At 62.6% G+C, this 19381-nt stretch overlaps 1 protein-coding gene across 1 annotated transcript in view; it reads right to left on the bottom strand.

The window, feature by feature from the left end:
* VAV2 (vav guanine nucleotide exchange factor 2) overlaps nucleotides 1-19381 on the bottom strand; it is a gene marked incomplete at its 5' end in the record, with an annotated part of 182669 nt that overhangs the window by 24133 nt on the left and 139155 nt on the right. Inside the window, 9 exons of the mRNA XM_024762236.1 lie at nucleotides 472-604; nucleotides 1407-1492; nucleotides 3996-4082; nucleotides 4382-4561; nucleotides 5901-5996; nucleotides 6848-6947; nucleotides 13911-14011; nucleotides 15032-15100; nucleotides 17157-17255. Of these exons, the coding sequence (XP_024618004.1) occupies nucleotides 472-604; nucleotides 1407-1492; nucleotides 3996-4082; nucleotides 4382-4561; nucleotides 5901-5996; nucleotides 6848-6947; nucleotides 13911-14011; nucleotides 15032-15100; nucleotides 17157-17255 (951 nt within the window). The remainder of the gene's footprint in view (nucleotides 1-471; nucleotides 605-1406; nucleotides 1493-3995; nucleotides 4083-4381; nucleotides 4562-5900; nucleotides 5997-6847; nucleotides 6948-13910; nucleotides 14012-15031; nucleotides 15101-17156; nucleotides 17256-19381) is intronic.

Here is a 19381-nt window from a genome sequence, read left to right as displayed (position 1 = left end):
CATGGCCCCACCCCCAGCAGCCATGGCCCCACCCCCAGCAGCCACAGCCCACTGGCTGGACATCAGAGCCCCACGAGCCACAGCAAGGCCCACCCGGTGCCCTCCTCCAAAGCGGGAGGGCAGGGGAGGGGCAGGAGGGTCTGCTTGCTGCAGGGGGCCACATGCACCAGGCGGCCAAGGTCTAAGGCTGGGCTCTCACCAGCGGCCTCGGGCCACACCCCTCAGCTCAGGGTCCTCACTGGGGGGCTGCAATCTGGATCGTGCCCCTCCAACCCCCGCCAGGAAAGACTCAGACAAAAGGACGGGGGGTGGTGGTGTCGGGCCCAGCACAGAGCAGGTGGAGGCCAGCCCACCTGACCACGCTTTCTCTAGCCACCCCACAACTCCTCCCTCAGGGGGGTCGGTGCCTGCCCCGCACGGGCGGCCCAGCCTTAGAAGCCCCTCCGTCACCACCAGGAAGCCGGGGCTCACCTTCTTGACGTCCTTGTTGTTCATGGGGTCGTCGGTCATCTTGTGGAAAAGCAGCTCGATGATCTCCTTCAGCTCGTAGCTGTCGCCCCTCCTCTTGCACACAATGACCGCCTTGTCAAACAGGAACAGGTACCTGGCCCGACAGCGCGGCCACCAGGGGCCCGTTAGCGCGGCCACCAGGGGCCCGACAGCGCGGCCACCAGGGGCCCGTCAGCGCGGCCACAGGGGCCCAACAGCGCGGCCACCAGGGGCCCGACAGTGCAACCAACGCACCGGGGTCCGAGGCCACGGGACAGCTGTGGGTGCCCAGGTGGGCAGCGCGAGGGCTGCTCCCTCCCCGAGCCTGAGCCCTCCCCCGGCCTGGCCCACCCAGCCGACTCTGACCCCTCAGCCCGGCCTTGGATCCTCCACGCTCCTGCCCCCGCTGGCCTTCCCCACAGCACTGGCCTCTGCCGGTCACTGCCCATTTACACGTCCATCCTCCACGGGATTAGGAGCCGCGTGGGGCAGGGCTCACGTCTTCTGTGACCCTGGCCACGGCCCCAGGCCTTGGACGCAGCAGGTGTGCGTGGAGGACTGAACAAGCTGGGGCCGTGCCAGCTCCCCGGGAGCTTTCGCGTCGCCTGCCCGCACTCCCGCCCAGTCCTTTGGCAAACAGCTCACACGGCCGCTCCCAGGAGCCCGTGCGCTCGCAGGCCGGGCCTCTGGCTGTCCCCCAGCCCGGCCTGTCCAGTGCCGGCCGCAGGCAGGGCAGCCCCATGGGCGCGGCAGCCACTGGCCGTCGCTCTCACCGGGAAGGAAGGAAGCAATTAAAAAGGCGCAATCCAAAGCCAAGTCCACGTGAAAAGCTGTTTCCAGGCCCGCCGGGGAGCGGGGTGCCCTGGAGCGGCGTGTCTGACTCGGGTGCCACCCAGCCCGGCGCCCGCTCCACTCACCTGTCTTGCTTGGTGTGATTCACTATGGATCGGACCTTCAGCTCCCCGTCGATCTTTGGTCTCCCAAATTCCTCCAGTTTCACTTGCTGGGAAAGAAAGGGCAAGGCCGTTAGTCCCGGTGCCAGAGCAAGTTCCCTACGTGAAGAGAAACGCAGGTGGGCACGCGTCTGGAGCGGCCGTTTTCCGCAGAAACCGAAGGCGGGAGCGATGTGAGACGAGCCCCCCTGGATCCCGGCTGGTGCTGAGGACAGAAGGGAGGAACTGGGCCTGCAGACTCCGCGCCCCACAGACCCGGCCCTGCTGAGGACTCCCTCCAGCTCTGCGGCAACAAAGAGCGACTGATGGTGTGGGTCAGTTAGCAGGCCACTGTCACCATAGAGCCAGAGCGGGAACCTGGTGGGAAACACCAGATGCCTGACCCCGAGAAACCAAATTAAACAGAGAACAAACAGCGCTTATCAGATAGAGGGCGGGCAGGGCGCGGGGGTCCTGCCGGTGGTTCATCTACCACTGGAAGAGCCTTCGAGTTGAACCCCCTCTCTGGTTTGCAAGGATTTCATTTCGTTTTCTGCCTGGTTTGCATCTCTGCTCTGCTCTGATTCAGAGAGACGTCTCTGGGCACGTTCCCTGTGCGGTCTACGCGGACAGCACAGGAAGGAGAGAATGCCGCAAAACACTATCAGGCCAGCCCGCCTGGCGCTACGACGGGGGCTCTCAGCATCTTCTTTCAGAGTTTTCTGCATTTTCCGGGAGCTGCCAGAGCAAAACGAAGGGCGCAGCGTGGGTGTCACCCAGGGTGGGACCAGCACCTGCTTAGTGACTCAGGGCCTCTGTGTCTCATCTCCAAAGGGCGGGAAGAAAGGTACCAGCCCCACCTGCTGGGACGGGGTCCGGAGGAAACCACACGGCTGGGCAGAGCAGGGCGCCCGGCCCACAGGAGCGCTCCACACCTGCTCCCCTGCTGCTTAACTTTTTTCATTTGATGCGCAAGAATTAGTCGTATGTAAAAACTTAAAAAAAAAAAAAGGCTTCTTGTCACAAAAGTAGTGCCCATCCATCCATCGCAGAGCATGTAGAAAACATCCAACGCTCAACGAGGGGAAAACCAACAGCCCCAGGCCCCACCGGGCACTAACACCACCGCTAACAGCCTGGGGCACAGCCGTCCTTCACCTCCTCTGCCCTCCGAAAGAGAAGAAAAATGGGGTCGGGTCATAATGCTGCTCGGTGACTTCTTTTTCCTCTGCTGGACGACACATTACGATTGTCTTCACGCCACGTGCCTGTACCACAGTCCTGTTTGGGCTCTTCTGACTCTGGTCGGGGAGGACCAGACAAATGGGCACCAGGTGTCAGCCTGGGCATGCGGGGCTTCCTTTGCAAAAGCTTCTGTGCTGATTTGCTTTTGACAGACACTCACCCGGACTCTAAAAGTTCAGGGACCAGAGAGTGAAAATGCATGTAAACCAGTGGTCCTCAGCCAGGGCTGATTCTGTACCCAGGGGACATCTCGTGATGTCGGGAGTTGTATCTGGTGGCCATGACTTGGGCCCCTGAAGGGTGGGGATGCTACCAGCATCTAGTGGACAGAGTCCAGGGGTGCAGCTCGACATCCCACAATGCACAGGACAGGCCCCACAACAGAGAATGCTCCAGCCCCAAGTGTCAACAGTGCCGAGGCGGAGAAACCCTGTTTAGACATTCAGCAGATCAGCGAGAGGCTGGTACCGGTTGGCACAGGCGGGGAAGTGCCTGCTTCCTGGGATGGCCCGTCTCCTCGCCCCGCAGGACACAGTGGTTCACCCAACGCCCCGAGGCCGAGCCTCTGATGGACCAGGATGAGGATAAGGTCCCATGAGGTGTCAGCCCTGCCTGCTAGAGATCAAGGGGGAGGGGAGGACTCAAGGGCAACTCCTGGGCAGGGTGAGCAAACCCTCTCTGTTGTCCCTCATGGGGACAGGAGATGTGGGTGAGCCGGGGGTCCCAGGGCGTTAGGAGCTCCATGCTCCCCTGGGCGCCCTACTCTTCTCCTGGACCCAAGAGAGTCCCGGTCCAGGTCAGGGAGGGAGGGCAGAGCAGAGCAGTCAATACCATTCCTCTCCTCGGGCCCTCAGCCAGTGGCCACCTTTGTGCACAGGGCCCCTGGGCTGGTCTCGGTGCACAGCCTGGCAGTGCAAGGTCAGCCTCCGCTCCAGAAGCTGCTCCACCCTCGTGGCAGAGAGCGCTCAGCATGGCTGCACGTGCCTCCACGACCCGGACGGACGGAGTGTGTGATCGCCCTTCCGCTTATTCGATGCTGAGATTGTGAAAGTCTTTTTTTTTTTTTGTGGTACGCGGGCCTCTCACCGTTGCGGCCTCTCCCGTTGCGGAGCACAGGCTCCGGACGCGCAGGCTCAGCGGCCATGGCTCACGGGTCCAGCCGCTCCGGGGCACGTGGGATCTTCCCGGACCGGGGCACGAACCCGCGTCCCCTGCATCGGCAGGCGGACTCCCAACCACTGCGCCACCAGGGAAGCCCTGAAAGTCATTTTTGAAAACATGCATATATGGCCGTGACTGTCTCCGCTCTTGGGGAGCCAGCGCACTTACCAGGTTCTCTATGGAACTCTGAAACTCGCCGATTTTCTTCAGGGTCTCTTTGTCCCGTTTGACTTCGTTGATGTACATCGCCAGGTCCTGGGACACAACAGAGGCGGGGAGCGGGTCAGCAGGCCCAGGCTGGGCAGGGCGTGAGGGGCTCAGCCACGAACCCCACGGCGCCGTGCAAGGGCTGGGCATCTCCAAAGCACCGTCCACCGTCCCCAGAGGTGGCTGGCCCTTGAAATGACCGCAGGGGTGAGAGGCGTCACCCCAATTGACAAACGAGGCAGAAAAGCTGTGCCCCATTGGTGGGCCAGGAAATCCCTCCTCCTAGAACAGCTTCCTTCTACCCCGTCACTCGGCCACCTTCTAGGTCAGAGTAGAAGGAAAACAACCAGGTCGACCTGGACCAGCCAGTTCTTGGCCCTACAGAGTCTCGGCGGAACAAGGGCGACCCCACCGCGCAGCCCGGCTATCCACATGCTGCAGTCTCCTTCTGGCCGCCAGGGGGCACTGCCCACCACGATCCAGAGGGCCCAGTGGGACAGACATCCAGAGCCCAGGGTGTGGAGCCCCTGAGCCAGGCGGTGGGTAGGGGGTGAGAGCTGGTTCCAGCCTCCCCTCCAGTGCCTCCTGCCCGTCCACACTGGGAGCCCACTGGCCAGGCAGAATCGGAGACCCTGAGGCAGGAACATTACAAGGTGGGCCTGGTGAGCCGTGCAACCACCGGGGCCTCCATGGCACAGGCCACAGAGTTCACACAGGACTTGGAGTAAAGAGGACAGGCTGCTCAGAGAAGCTCCAGAAACAGACGGCCGAGCAGAGCAGTGGGGGGACAGATGCCAGAGAGGGGGCGATCCCCCTTGGAAGGTCACTTCGCAAAGATGGAGGAGGCACAGGACGTTGCCAGGTGACAAGGACAGGTTCGGCCCGAGCCAACACACAGGTGGGAAAGAACGGACACCTTCAGGGGCCTGAGCGTGGCCAAGCCTGCCTGGAAGGTGGGGCATTAGGGGTAAACACAACTGCAAAGCCAGCGCAGCTTTGGAGGCCTGTGTGCCGGGGGGAGGGTCTGGGCCTGACTCAGCAGGCAGTGGGGAGCCACAGAAGGGCTCTAAGAGGGGGAGGGACGTGAGCTGGGCTCTCCTTCCAGGGGCTGAGCTGCAAAGTGGGCTTCCATGGACAGAGGGAGGAGGGGAGAGGTGCCGTGCCTGGGTGGAGTGGGCATTTCAGAAGCAGATGCCACACACTGGGCAGCAGGCAGGGGAGGGCCAGGTGGCCCAGCACTGGGTCCAGTGCCTGGACTCCGGCGACTGTCTGGCAGACGGTCAGGGAAGCTGCCCCCGTCCCGGCTCTGGTCCAGCCGCCCAACTCCAGCAGACAGACAGCGAGTCCTCCTCCAGGGGACACACGGCTTCAAGGCGAGGTGTCTCCAACTCTTGTGGATAACGGGGGGAACATTAAGACAGCACAAAGCCAGGGGCCGAGCTAACAGGTGACCTGCTGATTCACTAAAGAACCTTGGCTGGCACCTCACAGAAACCACTGTCTCCCGCGCAGGTCTGTCTGTCCCGAAGGATTTCCTGTTTCCGTGGCCACCAGGAAGCTCAGGGACTGGCTTAAGAGACGAGCCCCAGGAGCTCTTACTTCTGGCCTGAGAATGCTTTTCTGTCTCTCTCGGCTTTTCTTTTCTCTTACCGATTTAAATCATAATTTTCCTTGCGTACTAACTGACAAATATTCATAATACGTACAAATACTGCATAGCTCCCGGCACTTATTTTGCAGTTTTTAGGCGCTAAGCACGGGCTGCCTTACTCTATGTGCTTGTTCATTTGTCACCCTGGCCTGTCTGTGGGCTCCACCCCACGCCCCGGGGGCTGCCGGGCCCTGACCCACTCCAGCCAGTCTCACCTTGAGGAGCAGGTGGTATTTGAGCACCCTCTGCATGGGGACCACCAGCAGGTCCTGCAGCTTAAACTTCCCGTCTTGGACCTTCAGGGTGCATTCCTGGGCGTCGGGGGAGCAGCAGGTGGATTTAGAGCATCCTTGCCCGGGTACACAGGACCCCAACACTCCCATCCCCCAGCCTGGGGACGGGGGCAGACCCAAGCCCCGCACTGGGGCCCAGGTGTCTGGTCTTCCTCCAGTCTGGCTCCCAGAGACCCCCCCACCGCCAAACCAGGCGTGTGCAGAGGGGTGGGCTTCACAGCAGGCGGGCAGGGGCCCTGCTGCCTCTCATAGCCTCAGGGGTCTGCAGTGGCCACATGGGGGGGATTCTGAGTGACGCCTGGTCTGGGGTCTACCAGAGACCCTGGGGGAGGCCAGCTCACACTAACGGGGGCACCACCCTCAGGAACCAGGGGCTCCCCACTGGTTGCCTGGACACACGAGGGCATCGGGCCTCTCCGAGGGGAGAGTCACCCCCAACACTGCCGGAGCAAAGGGACGTGGCACCAGGGCTCACCCTGGGAACCGTCTGACCGGCCAGATACAACATGGGAAGCCCAGCCTCTGGGGGGACGACACGGCAGGGGTGGGAGGCTCCCAGCAGAGGTCCGTCACCTGGGGCCCCCATGGGGTCCCGATAGGCCAGGGTCAGGGCTCAGTCACAGCCCCCCACTCAGCCGGATCTGGTCCGGGGGTCCTGCCACAGCTGCACCCAGGCTGGGCCCTGGCCTGGGACGGTGACCTCCCTCTGCCCACTCTCAACCCCAACAAAATGCAAAGGAAAAAAAACCATCTACAAAAAACGTCCCATCACTGCCCCGTCCCCAGCTTCCCGTGAAACGGGTAAGAGGCCAGGGAGCTGGAAGCTCGGAAACGGCAAGGGACAGGCCAGGCCGGGAAGCCCCAAGTACCTCGACTTTCTGTCTGAAGTCCTCCCTGCTGGCCAGGAGCTGGCTCAGCGTGTTCTGGGCGTGCTCCATGCGGCTGCAGTACTCCCCGTAGATCAGGAGCCTGGATGGTGGGTACACACACACACACACACACACACACACACTGGGTGTGAGCCCGAGCCGTTTTCACGTCAGGCTGTGAGCGCAGCAAGCAGCTCTCTCCCCGCGACATTTAACGGTTTTGTTCTTTCCATGAGGCTGCTTTCCTTCCCTGCCCTGCCCAGGAGGAGGGCTGCCAGCCGTGGGGAGGGAGGGGCACCCTGCCTTCCCCGAACCCAAGAAGGCCCTCTTCTGTGGTTCTGTTCCAGGTCAGGACCGGGTTTGGGGGTGCCGCTCTCAGCCCCCCATCCCACCCCTGGAAAGGGCCAAAACCAGACAGAACCCCCGCCTCCCCAGGCGACTCACGCTGCAGCCCACAGGCAGTGGGCACCAAGGCCCAGCCTGGCTCTGTGCTCGCCCTGGGGGGCCGGCCCCTGAGCTGACATTTCGAGGTGCGGGGACCCCGTGGGCCAGCCCTTGTTGCTGCCACATGGCACTGACGGTCTGTGCCTGGGTTCCAGCCACCGGCCTCTCAGGGCAGGATGACGTCAGCCCCCATCACCTGGGAGACGCGGGGACTGGGAGGGGCCACGGATCCAGGGAAGATGCGGGGTGCAGAGGGGGAGAAGGAGCTCCCTCTAACCCAGCTCCGCCTCCCCTGCTTCCAGCCTCCCGAGTCCACTGCCTGCCTGCCATCCTGCTTCTCTCCTAACACCCTCCGCTTTGCTCCCCACCACGATCCTCCAGGGCCGACAGACCAGAGCCCCCGGCACTGGGGCCCAGCGCTCTCAGGGCCTTGGGTTACTAGCCTGAAAACTCATCTTTCAAAATCTTGTCACCCGACTACCGAGTAGGCCCCTGGAGAAGGACCAGGCAGGTGACATCGTCGGCTACAATAAGGATGGCTGCAACAGTCACCACCTCTGGGAGCCACCAGGGCCAGGGGCTTCACGCGCAGCGTCACGACCCTTTAACCCACTTACAGAGGTGGGGGTGATGAGCCCCACTCTCCAGTGGGGAAACCAAGGCCTCAATGAACTTGCTGAGAGTCACCAGCTAATAAAGGGCGACGCCAGGAGGCCGGGCCCCGCACATGACGTTCCAGGGACGCCCTGCCAGACGCAGGTTACGCTGTGTGTCAGCAAACGTCTGGAGGCCTCTCCCGGCCCAGCTCTGGGAAGCTCGGGTGAAGATGACGTCAGGCCCATTTCTGTGTCCTCCGCGGACGCTGCTTCACCCTGGGGTACCTGGCGAGGCGCTGCGGGTAGGCAGTCAAGGCCTGTTGCTGGCTTCACTTTGGAGGAGATGACACTGCATCCCGCTGGGTCTATGGGACTCCCCAGGCTCTCCCTGCACGGCCCGAGGGACCCGCGGTGACCACACCTGGGCCGGGCATCCAGCACCCTGGCTCTGCCACGTGAGCCCCCGGGCAGGTCTCCCCTCCCTGGGGCCTTGGGGGTTTGGGACAGATGGCCGGGTCCAGAGTCCCGAGTGGAGTCTGCTATTCAATTCAGAATTCTCATAGAAAAGTTGATTAAGGGGCTTCCCTGGGGGCGCAGTCGTTAAGAATCCGCCTGCCAATGCAGAGGACATGGGTTTGAGCTCTGGTCTGGGAAGATCCCACATGCCGCGGAGCAACTAAGCCCGTGTGCCACAACTACCGAGCCCGTGCGCCACAATTACTGAGCCTGCGTGCCACAACTACTGAAGCCCGCATGCCCTAGAGCCCATGCTCCGCAACAAGAGAAGCCACCGCAATGAGAAGCCCGCGCACCCCAGCGCAGAGTAGCCCCCGCTCGCCGCCACTAGAGAAAGCCCACGCCCACAGCAACGAAGACCCAATGCAGCCAAAAAGAAAGAAAGGGAGGGAGGGAGGGAGGAAGGAAGGAAGAGAAAGCAAGCCAGTTTCATGTACCAAAGTTTAAAAAAAAACCCCAGAAACTTGGAAGTAAGGCAACGCACATGCGGAGGACTTGACGGTTCAAGGTCCCACCGGAGCGCCTGGGCACGCCAGCCACCCGAGGCCCCGGGGAAGGCGGTCTCCCCGACCCGGCCCGACGCAGCTGCGTGACCCTGTTCTGTACACGTGATTTCCATCACGCTGGGGAAGCAACCCAAAGGTTCCAGCGCTCTTGCCACGGAGGAAATCGACCGGCTTGCATGTAACGTGGCCACCTCATTCCTAACTCCTGTCCCCGCTGACTCTGCGTGCCAGTGTCCCGGACTGTCAGCTGAGCGACCTTCGTCAACCTTCTGCTCTTTCACGAGGTGGTAGATGTTGGCCACCAGCTCCGGGGTAGGTGATTTATTTAACTGCTTGACATTTCAACTCCGACCCCATAAAGGGAACCTGAATGCCTCTCACAGAAATACATCTGACGCCTGATTTCCTCACTGCGTCACTTCTGTCTCAGCCCACACAGCCGGGGACAGGACAGAGCACGTCCCAGGACACAGGTGATGCGCCCAGGTGTTCACCTGGGACAGGGGAACAAGCTGAGACCGCGCATGGCCAAGGCCTCACCCCTCTCCCGTCCCGAGCTGCCCCATCTGGGAAAGGAGCTCTGGACAGGGCGGGAGGCAAAGGGCTCTCCGGCTGATGGTCCCAGGGCAGCCCTCCCGACAGGGCAGCCACGCGAACCCCTGCGGGGGCTCTAGGGGGTATGAGAGCGTTGTCTCCGTGCAGGTCCACCTGACCTCGGGCTTTGAGATGAAAGGCCCCCAGAGACCCTGGTTTCCATGAATGGAAATCACAGCCAGAGGGCAGCGCCGTCCACCTAACCTAAGAGCAAGGAGAAGCTGCAGAGCCCCGAAGCCCTCACCTGCCCAGAGCCTCTCTCTCCACACTCACGGAAATCCCATGGGGTCCTGGGATGGGGAACCTGCCTTTCTGAACGACGTTAATCCTAAGAGCACGTGTGCAAAGCCCCACAGACAGTCCCTCCTAAGAGCTCGTCCTCCCACCTTACCACCGGGCCACCAGCTCCCCAGGCCCCATCCAGCCCGAACCACGGACCCACAAGAAGTTAGGCTCCAGGCCCACCTTGGTCAGCCCCAGCGATGAATACAAAAGGTGTGACTTCAATGCAAACCCTGCCCGAGAGCCAGCTCCCTCCGTGTGGGAGACGTGGTCTCCTTTAAGCCCACACGGCAAGGTTCACAGGAGCCTCCGGCTTGTCTGAGGATCGAGGCTGCATTAATGGGAGAATAAGCTCCAAAAAGAGGTAGGTGATTGCCCCCTGCCATTCTGCACTGCTCATACCACACCTGGATGCCACCCCATCCTTCATCAGTGACGAGCTGCCAGCATCTTGCCCCTTGAATTCCTCAATGGCTTCTCCTGCCCTCATTTAAAAAATTATGGGGCTTCCCTGGTGGCGCAGTGGTTGAGAGTCCGCCTGCCGATGCAGGGGACGCGGGTTCGTGCCCCGGTCCGGGAAGATCCCACGTGCCACAGAGCGGCTGGGCCCGTGAGCCATGGCCGCTAAGCCTGCGCGTCCGGAGCCTGTGCTCCGCAACGGGAGAGGCCACAGCAGTGAGAGGCCCGCGTACCGAAAAAAAAAAAAAAAAAATTATGAATCCCTATCTTCGCCCACCAGATCCTGCAGAACCTATAACTGCTCCTTGGAGAACCTCCCCTTCGCCCCCTCGGTCCCGCTCCTCTGGCCTCTGCCGGTTCCCCAAACAGTCAGAGCTCCTGGCTCTCCTGCAGCTTCTACTCCCCACGTGGCTTCAGGGCTGATCCCCTCTCCCCCAGGTCCTCAGGGGGCCCCAGCCTGTGCTACAAGTCCCTTCCCCACATCCCCCTCCCCTTCCCTGTGCTCTCAGGCACTGTCACAGCCCACGGTAAGTCTCTTGTCTGTGGACTCGTTTCCCAGGGAGAGCTGAGCCTGCTTCGCTCACCACGATGTCCTTGGCCCAGAGCTCTGCAGCCGTACACAGCAGGCACTCCATAAATGCTTGCAGAATCGGTAAGCCAGCGACCATCAGGGTCTTAGGGGCTGACTCAGAAATAAGAAGGGACTTGCCAGAAAAGGCGGACGCTGGGATGAACAGTGATTTGGCAAATGAGGTCTGGTGAAATGCAGCCAGCCCCTCCCCCAAAGGGACCACAAGAAAAGTGCCTGGACCCCCGATGCCTTGCTGGGCGGGTGACCATCTGCAGAGCTCTCGGTGCCAGGATGTATTCTGCTCACTGCAATTCTCCGAGGCGGAAACGTCCGTCATTCCCAGAGGAAAGGAGGCCCGGGAGCAGGCCAGCCCGAGGCTGTGTGTAGAGGATGGCGCGAGGTCTTGTTCACAGGCAAACTGGACCACGGGGACAGGCCAGGCAGCAAAGCCCTTGCGCTGGGGACGTGGAGGGTCCCAGGAGAGGATAGGTCATCCATCTGTACCTCAGCCACGCGGCCTAGAGCTGGGTTACTGGGCCTCAGTGCCCGTCCGACCCCCAGCCGAGGTGCAGCACTAACGAGGTGCTGAGAAGTGTCTGCCGTGCCCGTCACCTGGGCGGGGGTCAGGTCTGACAGTCAGCTCAAGTCCAGCAGCGGGGCGCCATGGGCCCACCTAGCATGGTGGCTTGTAGCCAGGTGAGACGAAAACCTTGTTGGGGGCAGAGGGGGGGGTTAGGGAGCCGGCCTGACCCCCAGACCTGATCCCCACCCCCTTGCCCGGGCCGGCCAGCATGCCCACACCTGCTGGTGCCTGGAGAAACCTCGTCTGCTCTCCTCTGGCCGCGTCTGCCACCTGTACATGGGCACTGCCTGCTCCCTCATGGCTCCCGGGAGTCCCCCGACTCGTGGCCCCTCAGAAAGCAGGCTTGAGGACCCTTGCCCGTTCAGGAGGCCACGGCTCCTTGCCTGGAGCTACAGGGCACCTGGGGGAGGCACGTTCAGGCGATCCTAGGTGAAGGCGCCTGGGAACGCAGCTGCCTGTGCAGACACGGTTGTGAGAGGAGCTGAGAGTCACCTGACGGGCGATGCAGGGGACCCTCCTGCAGATGAGGGCGACATGGACCCAGGGTCCCCACTGGCCCCTGTGGTGCCTTCTACAGCTCCCAGGACCCCCTCATCAGACCCCAGGAATCGGTATTTTTTTTTTTTTTTGGCTGTGTTGGGTCTTTATTGCTGTGCGTGGGCTTTCTCTAGTTACGGTGAGCAGGGGCTTCTCTTCGTGCGGTGCACAGGCTTCTCATTGCGGTGGCTTCTCTTGTCGCGGAGCATGGGCTCTAGGTGCACGGGCTTCAGTAGTTGTGGCACGTGGGCTCAGGAGTTGTGGCACACAGGCTCAGTAGTTGTGGCGCACGGGCTTAGTTGCTCCGCGGCATGTGGGATCTAGTTCCCAGACCAGGGCTCGAACCCGTGTCCCCTGCATTGGCAGGCGGATTCTTAACCCCTGCGCCACCAGGGAAGCCCCAGGAGTCGGTATTTTTAGCAAGCTCCCAGGCAGAGGCACCATGAAGACAGAGCCTTCAGGCTCCTTTTGTCCAAAGATCCTACGAGGGACGGAACGCCGGGCATCATCTAACGATGCATCTCTTGAGATTTCAGTGGCTAAAAGCCACCATCTCCCAGGACCCTGCAGTGCTGGCATCCTGCGAGCCCTCCACGTCACCTGGCTTCGTCCTCGTCAGCATCCCGTCTTGAAGCGCCAGCTGCCAAGGCGCAAGGGGAAGAAGCAGGGGCCCGTGCTCTCCGCTGGGACGGCAGAGCCATCCTGACAGCTGCCCCCTCACACCTAGTTGGAAGCTTCCAGAATCCCAATCCCCCCGGCAGGCTCCAGCAGGACGTTCTAGAGAACAGAAGGCTGCCTCCGTACCCCCTCCATCAACTGGGGTGACCGACAGAGGCGCTTAAAGCAAGCCATCAAATAGATTCACAGGGGCCATGTAAGAGCAGTGTAATTTCTTTTAAAACAAGGTCCCTGCGTTGATCCCTAATGAGCCGTCACTCTCTCCCATTGATAGTCTTGATTCTGGATCAGGGACCCCACGAACGGGCGTGATTATCACAGGTGACTTGCTGGCGGGGTGGAGGCCGGCGCCCTCTCTGCGTCTAGACTCAGCCTAACCACCTGGGAGGGGCCTGGAGGAGAAGGGCCGCCTCGGATCCCGACAAGAGCATCTATACCCCCTCGGGCTCCATGGACACTTGCCCCGAAGCTGCGGAGACTCGCACAGGACCAGGGCACCACTGGGAGATCCAGGGCTCTGCGCTTCTCGGTCCCGGAACCACATCTCCCCACGTTCAGGGCTGAAGCCAGTTTATGCCAAGACGGCCACGCAACCGTGTCCAGGGCTGCCGTCCGCACCCCCGCCCGGCTGCCCAGGTCCGGCCCCTACACCTGCCTGGTCACCGCAGCCTTCGCTGGGTGCGGACCAGCATGTCGGCAGCGCCGGCCTGGCCTCTGCTCACCCTCAGGGCACCAAGTGGCACAGACGCCATTGTGGCCCCTGACCGACAGATAAAGAAGTCGGGCTGTGGTGTCGTGTAGAAGCAGCGGCATGGCCTCAGCCCTGGGGACCCAGAGCCTGGGCTCTCAGCCACGGCTCCCTGCAGCCCCTGAAGCCCCTCACTCAGGCTGGCACAGGCGGGGGTGCGTGCAGTTGTAGCAGCAGGTGCCACAGGTCCCCTCCCCCCAGGCACAGAACTCAGGGGCAGACTCTCCCGGTGCCCGATTCCCGTGGGGTCTGCTGCACGGCAGGGGCGTCGTGATGGCACGCATGTCCTTCAGCCACCACGACCCCCAAGAATAGAGGCAGAGGGGGCGGCTGGAGCCCCCAAGAGGCCCCTCCCACGCAGGCTGTGACGGCAGGGAGGACAGGCAGTTTTCTCAGTTGACAAGTGAGGACAGGGTGAGTGTGGGAGCCCCGACCCCCGCCTCAGCACCACGCAGCGGTAACCTGGGTAAACTCACCCACCAGCTCCGCCCCGTCCCCACGATGGAACCGGAGAGGCGCCCGGACGCCCCAGAGGCCCCGGCCACTCACCTTTCCTTGAAGTCCAGGAAGACCTTGGCCAGCGTGCTGCCCCCCGCCATCATGGACACGTCGATGGCCCTCAGGAAGCTGTGATGCACCTTAATTAGGTCCTGGGACAAAAAGCAACCACGCATGAACGGGCACAGCAGGCTGGGGGGCACGCGGGCTCTGTGATCACCCTCCTTCCCGGCTGCCGTTCCGATGGAAGGACGTTGACGTGAGCGGCCGGGCGCTGGGCGTACTTCCTCACATACACACTGGCTGCCGTTCACTAGAAGGTGCCACAGCCGTCCAGAGTCTGCACCCGCCTGTCCAGACACACGGTGCCCGGCCCCAGCCAGCATCCTCGCGACCCGCCCGCTGTGTGCGGGAGTGCAGGGGCTCAGGCGCCCTGACGGGTGAAGTCTCTCCACTGTGGAAGGGGGGCCTCGGCCCTGGGGAAGTGTGTCCACACTTCAGAGCAGAGGGGTGGCTAGCAGGCAGCACCATCTCCCATCCAGGTTTCCAGTCCTTCTGTGGCCACGTGTGCCAGTGCTCACGGCAGGATGAACTCTGGGTCGGGGGGGGCGGGGCGCGCAGGGGCTGCGAAGCTCCGGGGTCTGCGTCAGCCTCACCCAGGAGGTGCCCAGCGCCCACCCCTCAAGCCGTCGGCACCCCGAGGAAGAGTAGGGCCAGTGCTCCCGGACGAAGCCCACCCACACGCAGCTTCCGGCCCCGGCTCTGCTGACCACATCGAGGTGAGCCTCCCCACGCGGATGGCCCTCTGGTGTCCGTGTTCAGACCCCGCGGAGCAGTGAGGGCGCTCTGTTTGCTCAGAGAGGGGGAGGGGACACACTTCCCTGCACTGATGACAAAACCTGGTGCTTCCTCCAGGGCGTGTGCGTCGCGGGCACACCCGCCAGCACCGCATTGGGCAGGGAAGCTCCCAGAAACTGTCCTCTGTCTCCTAAAACCCAAGTCCCCGAGAAATGGGGGCCTGCTCACCGCCCCCCATCCGTCAGCCACGAAAACACCCTTTAGCCAGGATCAACCATGCAAGCCCTGGGGACGGTCAAGTGGGAGCCCGCCTGACATCCCAGCAGGTTAGGACCTCCAGCCCACACACGGTGAGCCAGGGGTGGGACCCTTACCTCCAGGTTGATGAAGATGGCCGCCATGTCCGCCGGGCTCAGCACCAGCCTGAGAGGGGTCACGTAGTTCTGGAAGAGAGAAGCCCATCAGCGCCTGAAGGACGCCAGTCACCTTCGAGGCCACAGTCGCCGGTCGGAGGGGCTCTGACGGCCTCAGAGAAAAACAGGCGACTGCAGGCAGCGCCCCCGTTCCCCCATCAAGGGTCCTGCGGGGCGGCCGCTCACCCAGCACACGGGGGTGCTCCACGCTTACTGGAGAGGGGGAGACCTGCGCGGGAAGTGTGGGACCGCGTGGGGGTCAGGCCTGAGGACCCGCCAGGTGGGCAAAGCTCCACAGAGGGCCCCTTGCACGTGGCGCTGGACTTCTTCCACCCTAAGGCCAGCCAGGGTGGGCTCTGCTGTTTGAGATACTTGAGCAAGTGGGGTCCTCCCGGGAGGCGAGAGGCACCACCCAAGGGAGAGCCTGAGGACCGAGAAATGCCGTGATTCCCACCCGACACCCACTCCTGAGCCTACACCCATGAGTGCACCCCCAAATCTGTCATCAAGAGGCCCGCTCCGGCCCCGCAAGCGCCACAGTGGCAGGGGTGCTTCTGCCCCCGGCCTCCTGGAGGCCCCCACGGGGAACGACCAGCCACCCTCCCCTCTCCCTGCCCCTTCTCCCACAGGGTCCTGGTCCCCGCGCCCTCTCCTTGGCCGCTGTGTGCAGCAAGAGAGACCTGTCCAAACGAACAAGCACTAGTGCCTGCTGGACGCACCCAAGCACTTCTCCCTGTGCCGTGCCGGCACTGGCCACTGTGTGACTCGGTTTCCTCACCTGACACGGGGACGGCAACACGGTTAGGGGAGGATTGCAAACACGATTGTCCCCGAGAACACGCAGCACATGCACGGCCCGGCTGGCCACGCGCCCAACTCAACCCCCGACGTGTGCTGCGCCCGCAGACGGGCAGCACCCGCCCCAAGGCCCACACTGCGGGGGTGGAGACGGGCCACAGCGGCCCGCCGGTTTTCTGCGACGAAACTCAGGCTACGTGAAACCTGCAGGGCTCTGGAAGGAGCCGACCCGGGAGCTGGGACTCGAAGGAGTGGGCAGCTGGGACCATGTGTCTGCAGAAAAGCTGGTGGTCGGGGAGAAGCTAAGGGGCGGACACACAAGGGTTGAGTGGGGCGGGAGGAGGGGAAAGGTCAGAAGCCTGGGCCAGACCTGGGGCCAAGGGGCATCTCACGACTCCTGGCTGGAGGCTCCACAGTGCCCTAAACAGTGGGGACCTACTTAGGCCACCCCATTACGGCTACACTTGGCCCTACTCTGCAATGAAAGACTGGCCAGGAAGGGTCCATCTCAAAAACCGTGTTGGTCCTTTCACGCCAGCGTGCACTGGCAGCTGGCAATGAGGATGCCCAAGTGACAGGGAAACGGCACCGCGCCAGTGACCACAGGAGGCCAGGGCAGATGGCAGGAGAAGGCCCATCCGTGGTTCTCCAGGAGCTGGGCAGGCCGGCAGGGAGACAGCGCTGACCAGCCATTCAGGGGAGCACACAGGCCGCCGCAGGAGCTCCAGAGACTCACGTCACTGGGCCCAACTGCGTCCCAGATGCAGGATGCCCACCGTGGGTGGTACTGCTGTTATCGCAGCTTACAGGCGGGTGGGGGGAGGCTGAGTGCAGACAGCACCCCAGGGAGGAGGGATACACCAAGAGCTCACTCAGCGCCTGACCTGGGGGAGAGTGTATACAGAAGGCGTCTAGCTCTGGGTGAGGATAAAAACATAAAGAGCCTAGCTCGGCGCATTCCAGAGCAGAAGCCATAACGATGCCCAGTTTAGGCTGGAAGAAGCCTCCGAAACAAGCTCAGGAACAGTCCAGGGTCCGAGCTGAGGCCAAAGGGTGGGAGGTGGGGCCGGGGCCAAGGGTGGCAGCTGACGAGGAAGCTGGCCTGAGTGGAGCCCACAGCTTGTGTGGGGGCAGAGGGCAGAGGGCAGAGGGCAGAGGAAAGGTGAGGGCGACCTCCTTTTTGGAGGGTGCAAAACCGAGAGGGCCCCTGAGCCCCGCCTCCGTCACCACTGCCCGGAGTCCCTGCCCGGTGGCAGGGGTCCTGGGTGGACCCGGCGGCCACGCCCACCTTCTCGATGTCCTCCAGGGTCCGGTAGTACTTGGCTTCCGTCTCCTGGATCTCCAGTAGACAGCAGCTTCTCTTGTCGTCCTCCGTCATGCCCATTTTCTAGAGGGGGCACAGGAGGTCAGCCAGGACCCCGCCATGCCCTCCACCTGCCGCCCGCCCGGGCTCGGCCGTGGGGTCACTGAGTGTAAAGGGGGCCGCGTGGGAGACAAAAGGCCCTTCCCCTCCTTTCTGCAGACGGGCAGGCTGAGGCACAGGGGAGGGGATGTGGTGTGACCCTGAGAACTGACGACAGCGCGGAGATGGGACAGAGGCTTCTGAATCTGTCTCCACCAGACTGGTCACCCCCTCCAGCAGATACAGCAGGCGTCACACGCGTAAAGCGCCGACTATGTGCACGAAGAGAGGGTCTGACCAGCTCCCTCAGGACACGTGTCCACCAGCTGACCCACCCTCCCAGCTTCAGCCTGCTACCGCCTCAGAGAAAGAAGCCAATTCCCCACAGGGCTAGACTTTCCAAATGTCCACTGCCTCGGACCAGGTTCCGAGCTAACAGCCCGTCGGCAGGGGTCACTGAGGATACGCCTCTGAGGCAGGGCCTGCCCCACCTCTGGGGTGGTACTGACCAAGAGACTGTGGCCACAGGGGCCGGGGAAGAGGCAGCAGGTGGGCTGACTGTCGGAGGTTCTGTGGACGGTCCAGACACTCTCCTTAAGTCCTTTCAGGCTGACCGAGCACGCAAGGCTCCGGGGAAACAGTGCTGGGACGTGGGACGCGCCATCTGGACTCATACCTGCCCTGACGTCATCCTCCCCCTCCTCCAAGAAATGCCCCAGGGCCCTGCGTGGGTTTGCCGGGGCCACAGTTCTCCAAAGTAACCTGCCAGGCGGGCACATCACCCAGGCCCCCCAGGCCCCTTCCCAAAGCCCGAAGCCCCGCTCAGCCTGGGAATTCAGTGTTGAGGGTCCACAGTTCCCCTAAAACTGTATAAGAATGTGGTGGCCAACAGCGTCTCCGTGGGGACAGGGTCCCGAGTTCCTCCCGGAAGTCAGAGGAAGACGGTGCTGGCAGAACTGGCCCCGGGCCTCCCCTCCACCTGCCACTTACCTGCATGTATCTAATCTGAAAGCATGGAGAAACAAACAGGGCAGAGAACCAGTTAGCGGTGCTTATGCTTATTCAAGCCGAGCTTGGGGAAGTCAGGGAGCTCACCCCCATTAGCCAGCGGCCCCAGAGGTTACATCACACCCTCTGCCCGCCCGCACGGCAGCCTGGCGGGGCGGTGGGGACAGCACCAGGACTGAACACATGGCAGCTTCCCCACGGCTGGGCTCTGAGAGTGGCACCTGCCATCTCCCGGCTGTAGCTTCCTTTAGAAACATCACTATTCCCAATACTTTCCACTTAGACCGTTCAGATAGCTCCAGACATGACAGGGGAGGAAATAAACCCAGCTGTTTTATCTCAGAGGACCTGGCGGGTGGCAGGAGGCCCGCCCTGCCTGGATGGACATGACAGCTCGTGAGCCCAGTGCCGAGACTTGGGACGCTACGCATCGCTGAGCAGGTGGGACGCTGGTTTGTCCCCAGGACACAGGCGGGCATCTCCCCCAGCCCCGCAGGTCCTGCAAACGCCCCGGGTCCTGTCAAGTGCTTTCAGCACCAGGGACAGCAGCGGCCTCTGGGGAGCGCCCACTCCAGGGCGGGCTTCTGCAAGCCAGGTGCAGACGGGGTCTCGTGGGAGCTTGTACAGCCAGGGGGCAGGGGATCCCCCCAGACAAACACACAGGCCACTACACCCACATACCTTCGCCTAACCCAAGGACACCCAGCTTCCAAAGGGCTTGGGGAGTCGGGCGGCACCCATCTCACTCAGCCTGCTGGTGACGCGGGAGGCCAGCCAGCCTCTCAGGCCGGGTCGGCTAAGCAGAGCCCTCCGGCCCCCTGAGCCCACTTCCCTGGAAGGTCCAAGAGCAGAGCTGCCTACCATAAGGCTGCCCGGGGCGGGGGCAGACCTGGGCTCACAGACCCACCGCTGACTCTCCAGAGTGACATTCCTGGTAATTGTGGGGAGCGAAACCCACCTTCAGACCCTTGAGGGGCAAAATGAGAAACCCGTTCTTAGAAGCAGCATCTGGGGCTGTGAGCCACTGCCCGGCATCTCGGCATGTCTCCCGGCAGAGAGCGGGAAGGGCCTCTTTGAGAGGCCTCGTGGGGAGCTGGGTCTTA

The sequence above is a fragment of the Neophocaena asiaeorientalis genome, unplaced genomic scaffold (assembly GCF_003031525.2).
Source record: "Neophocaena asiaeorientalis asiaeorientalis breed wild unplaced genomic scaffold, Neophocaena_asiaeorientalis_V1.1 scaffold78, whole genome shotgun sequence".
In the NCBI taxonomy this organism is placed as follows: Eukaryota; Metazoa; Chordata; class Mammalia; order Artiodactyla; family Phocoenidae; genus Neophocaena; species Neophocaena asiaeorientalis.
The sequence above is the reverse complement of the archived record's forward strand: the minus strand, read 5'-3'. Positions and strand labels throughout refer to the sequence as shown.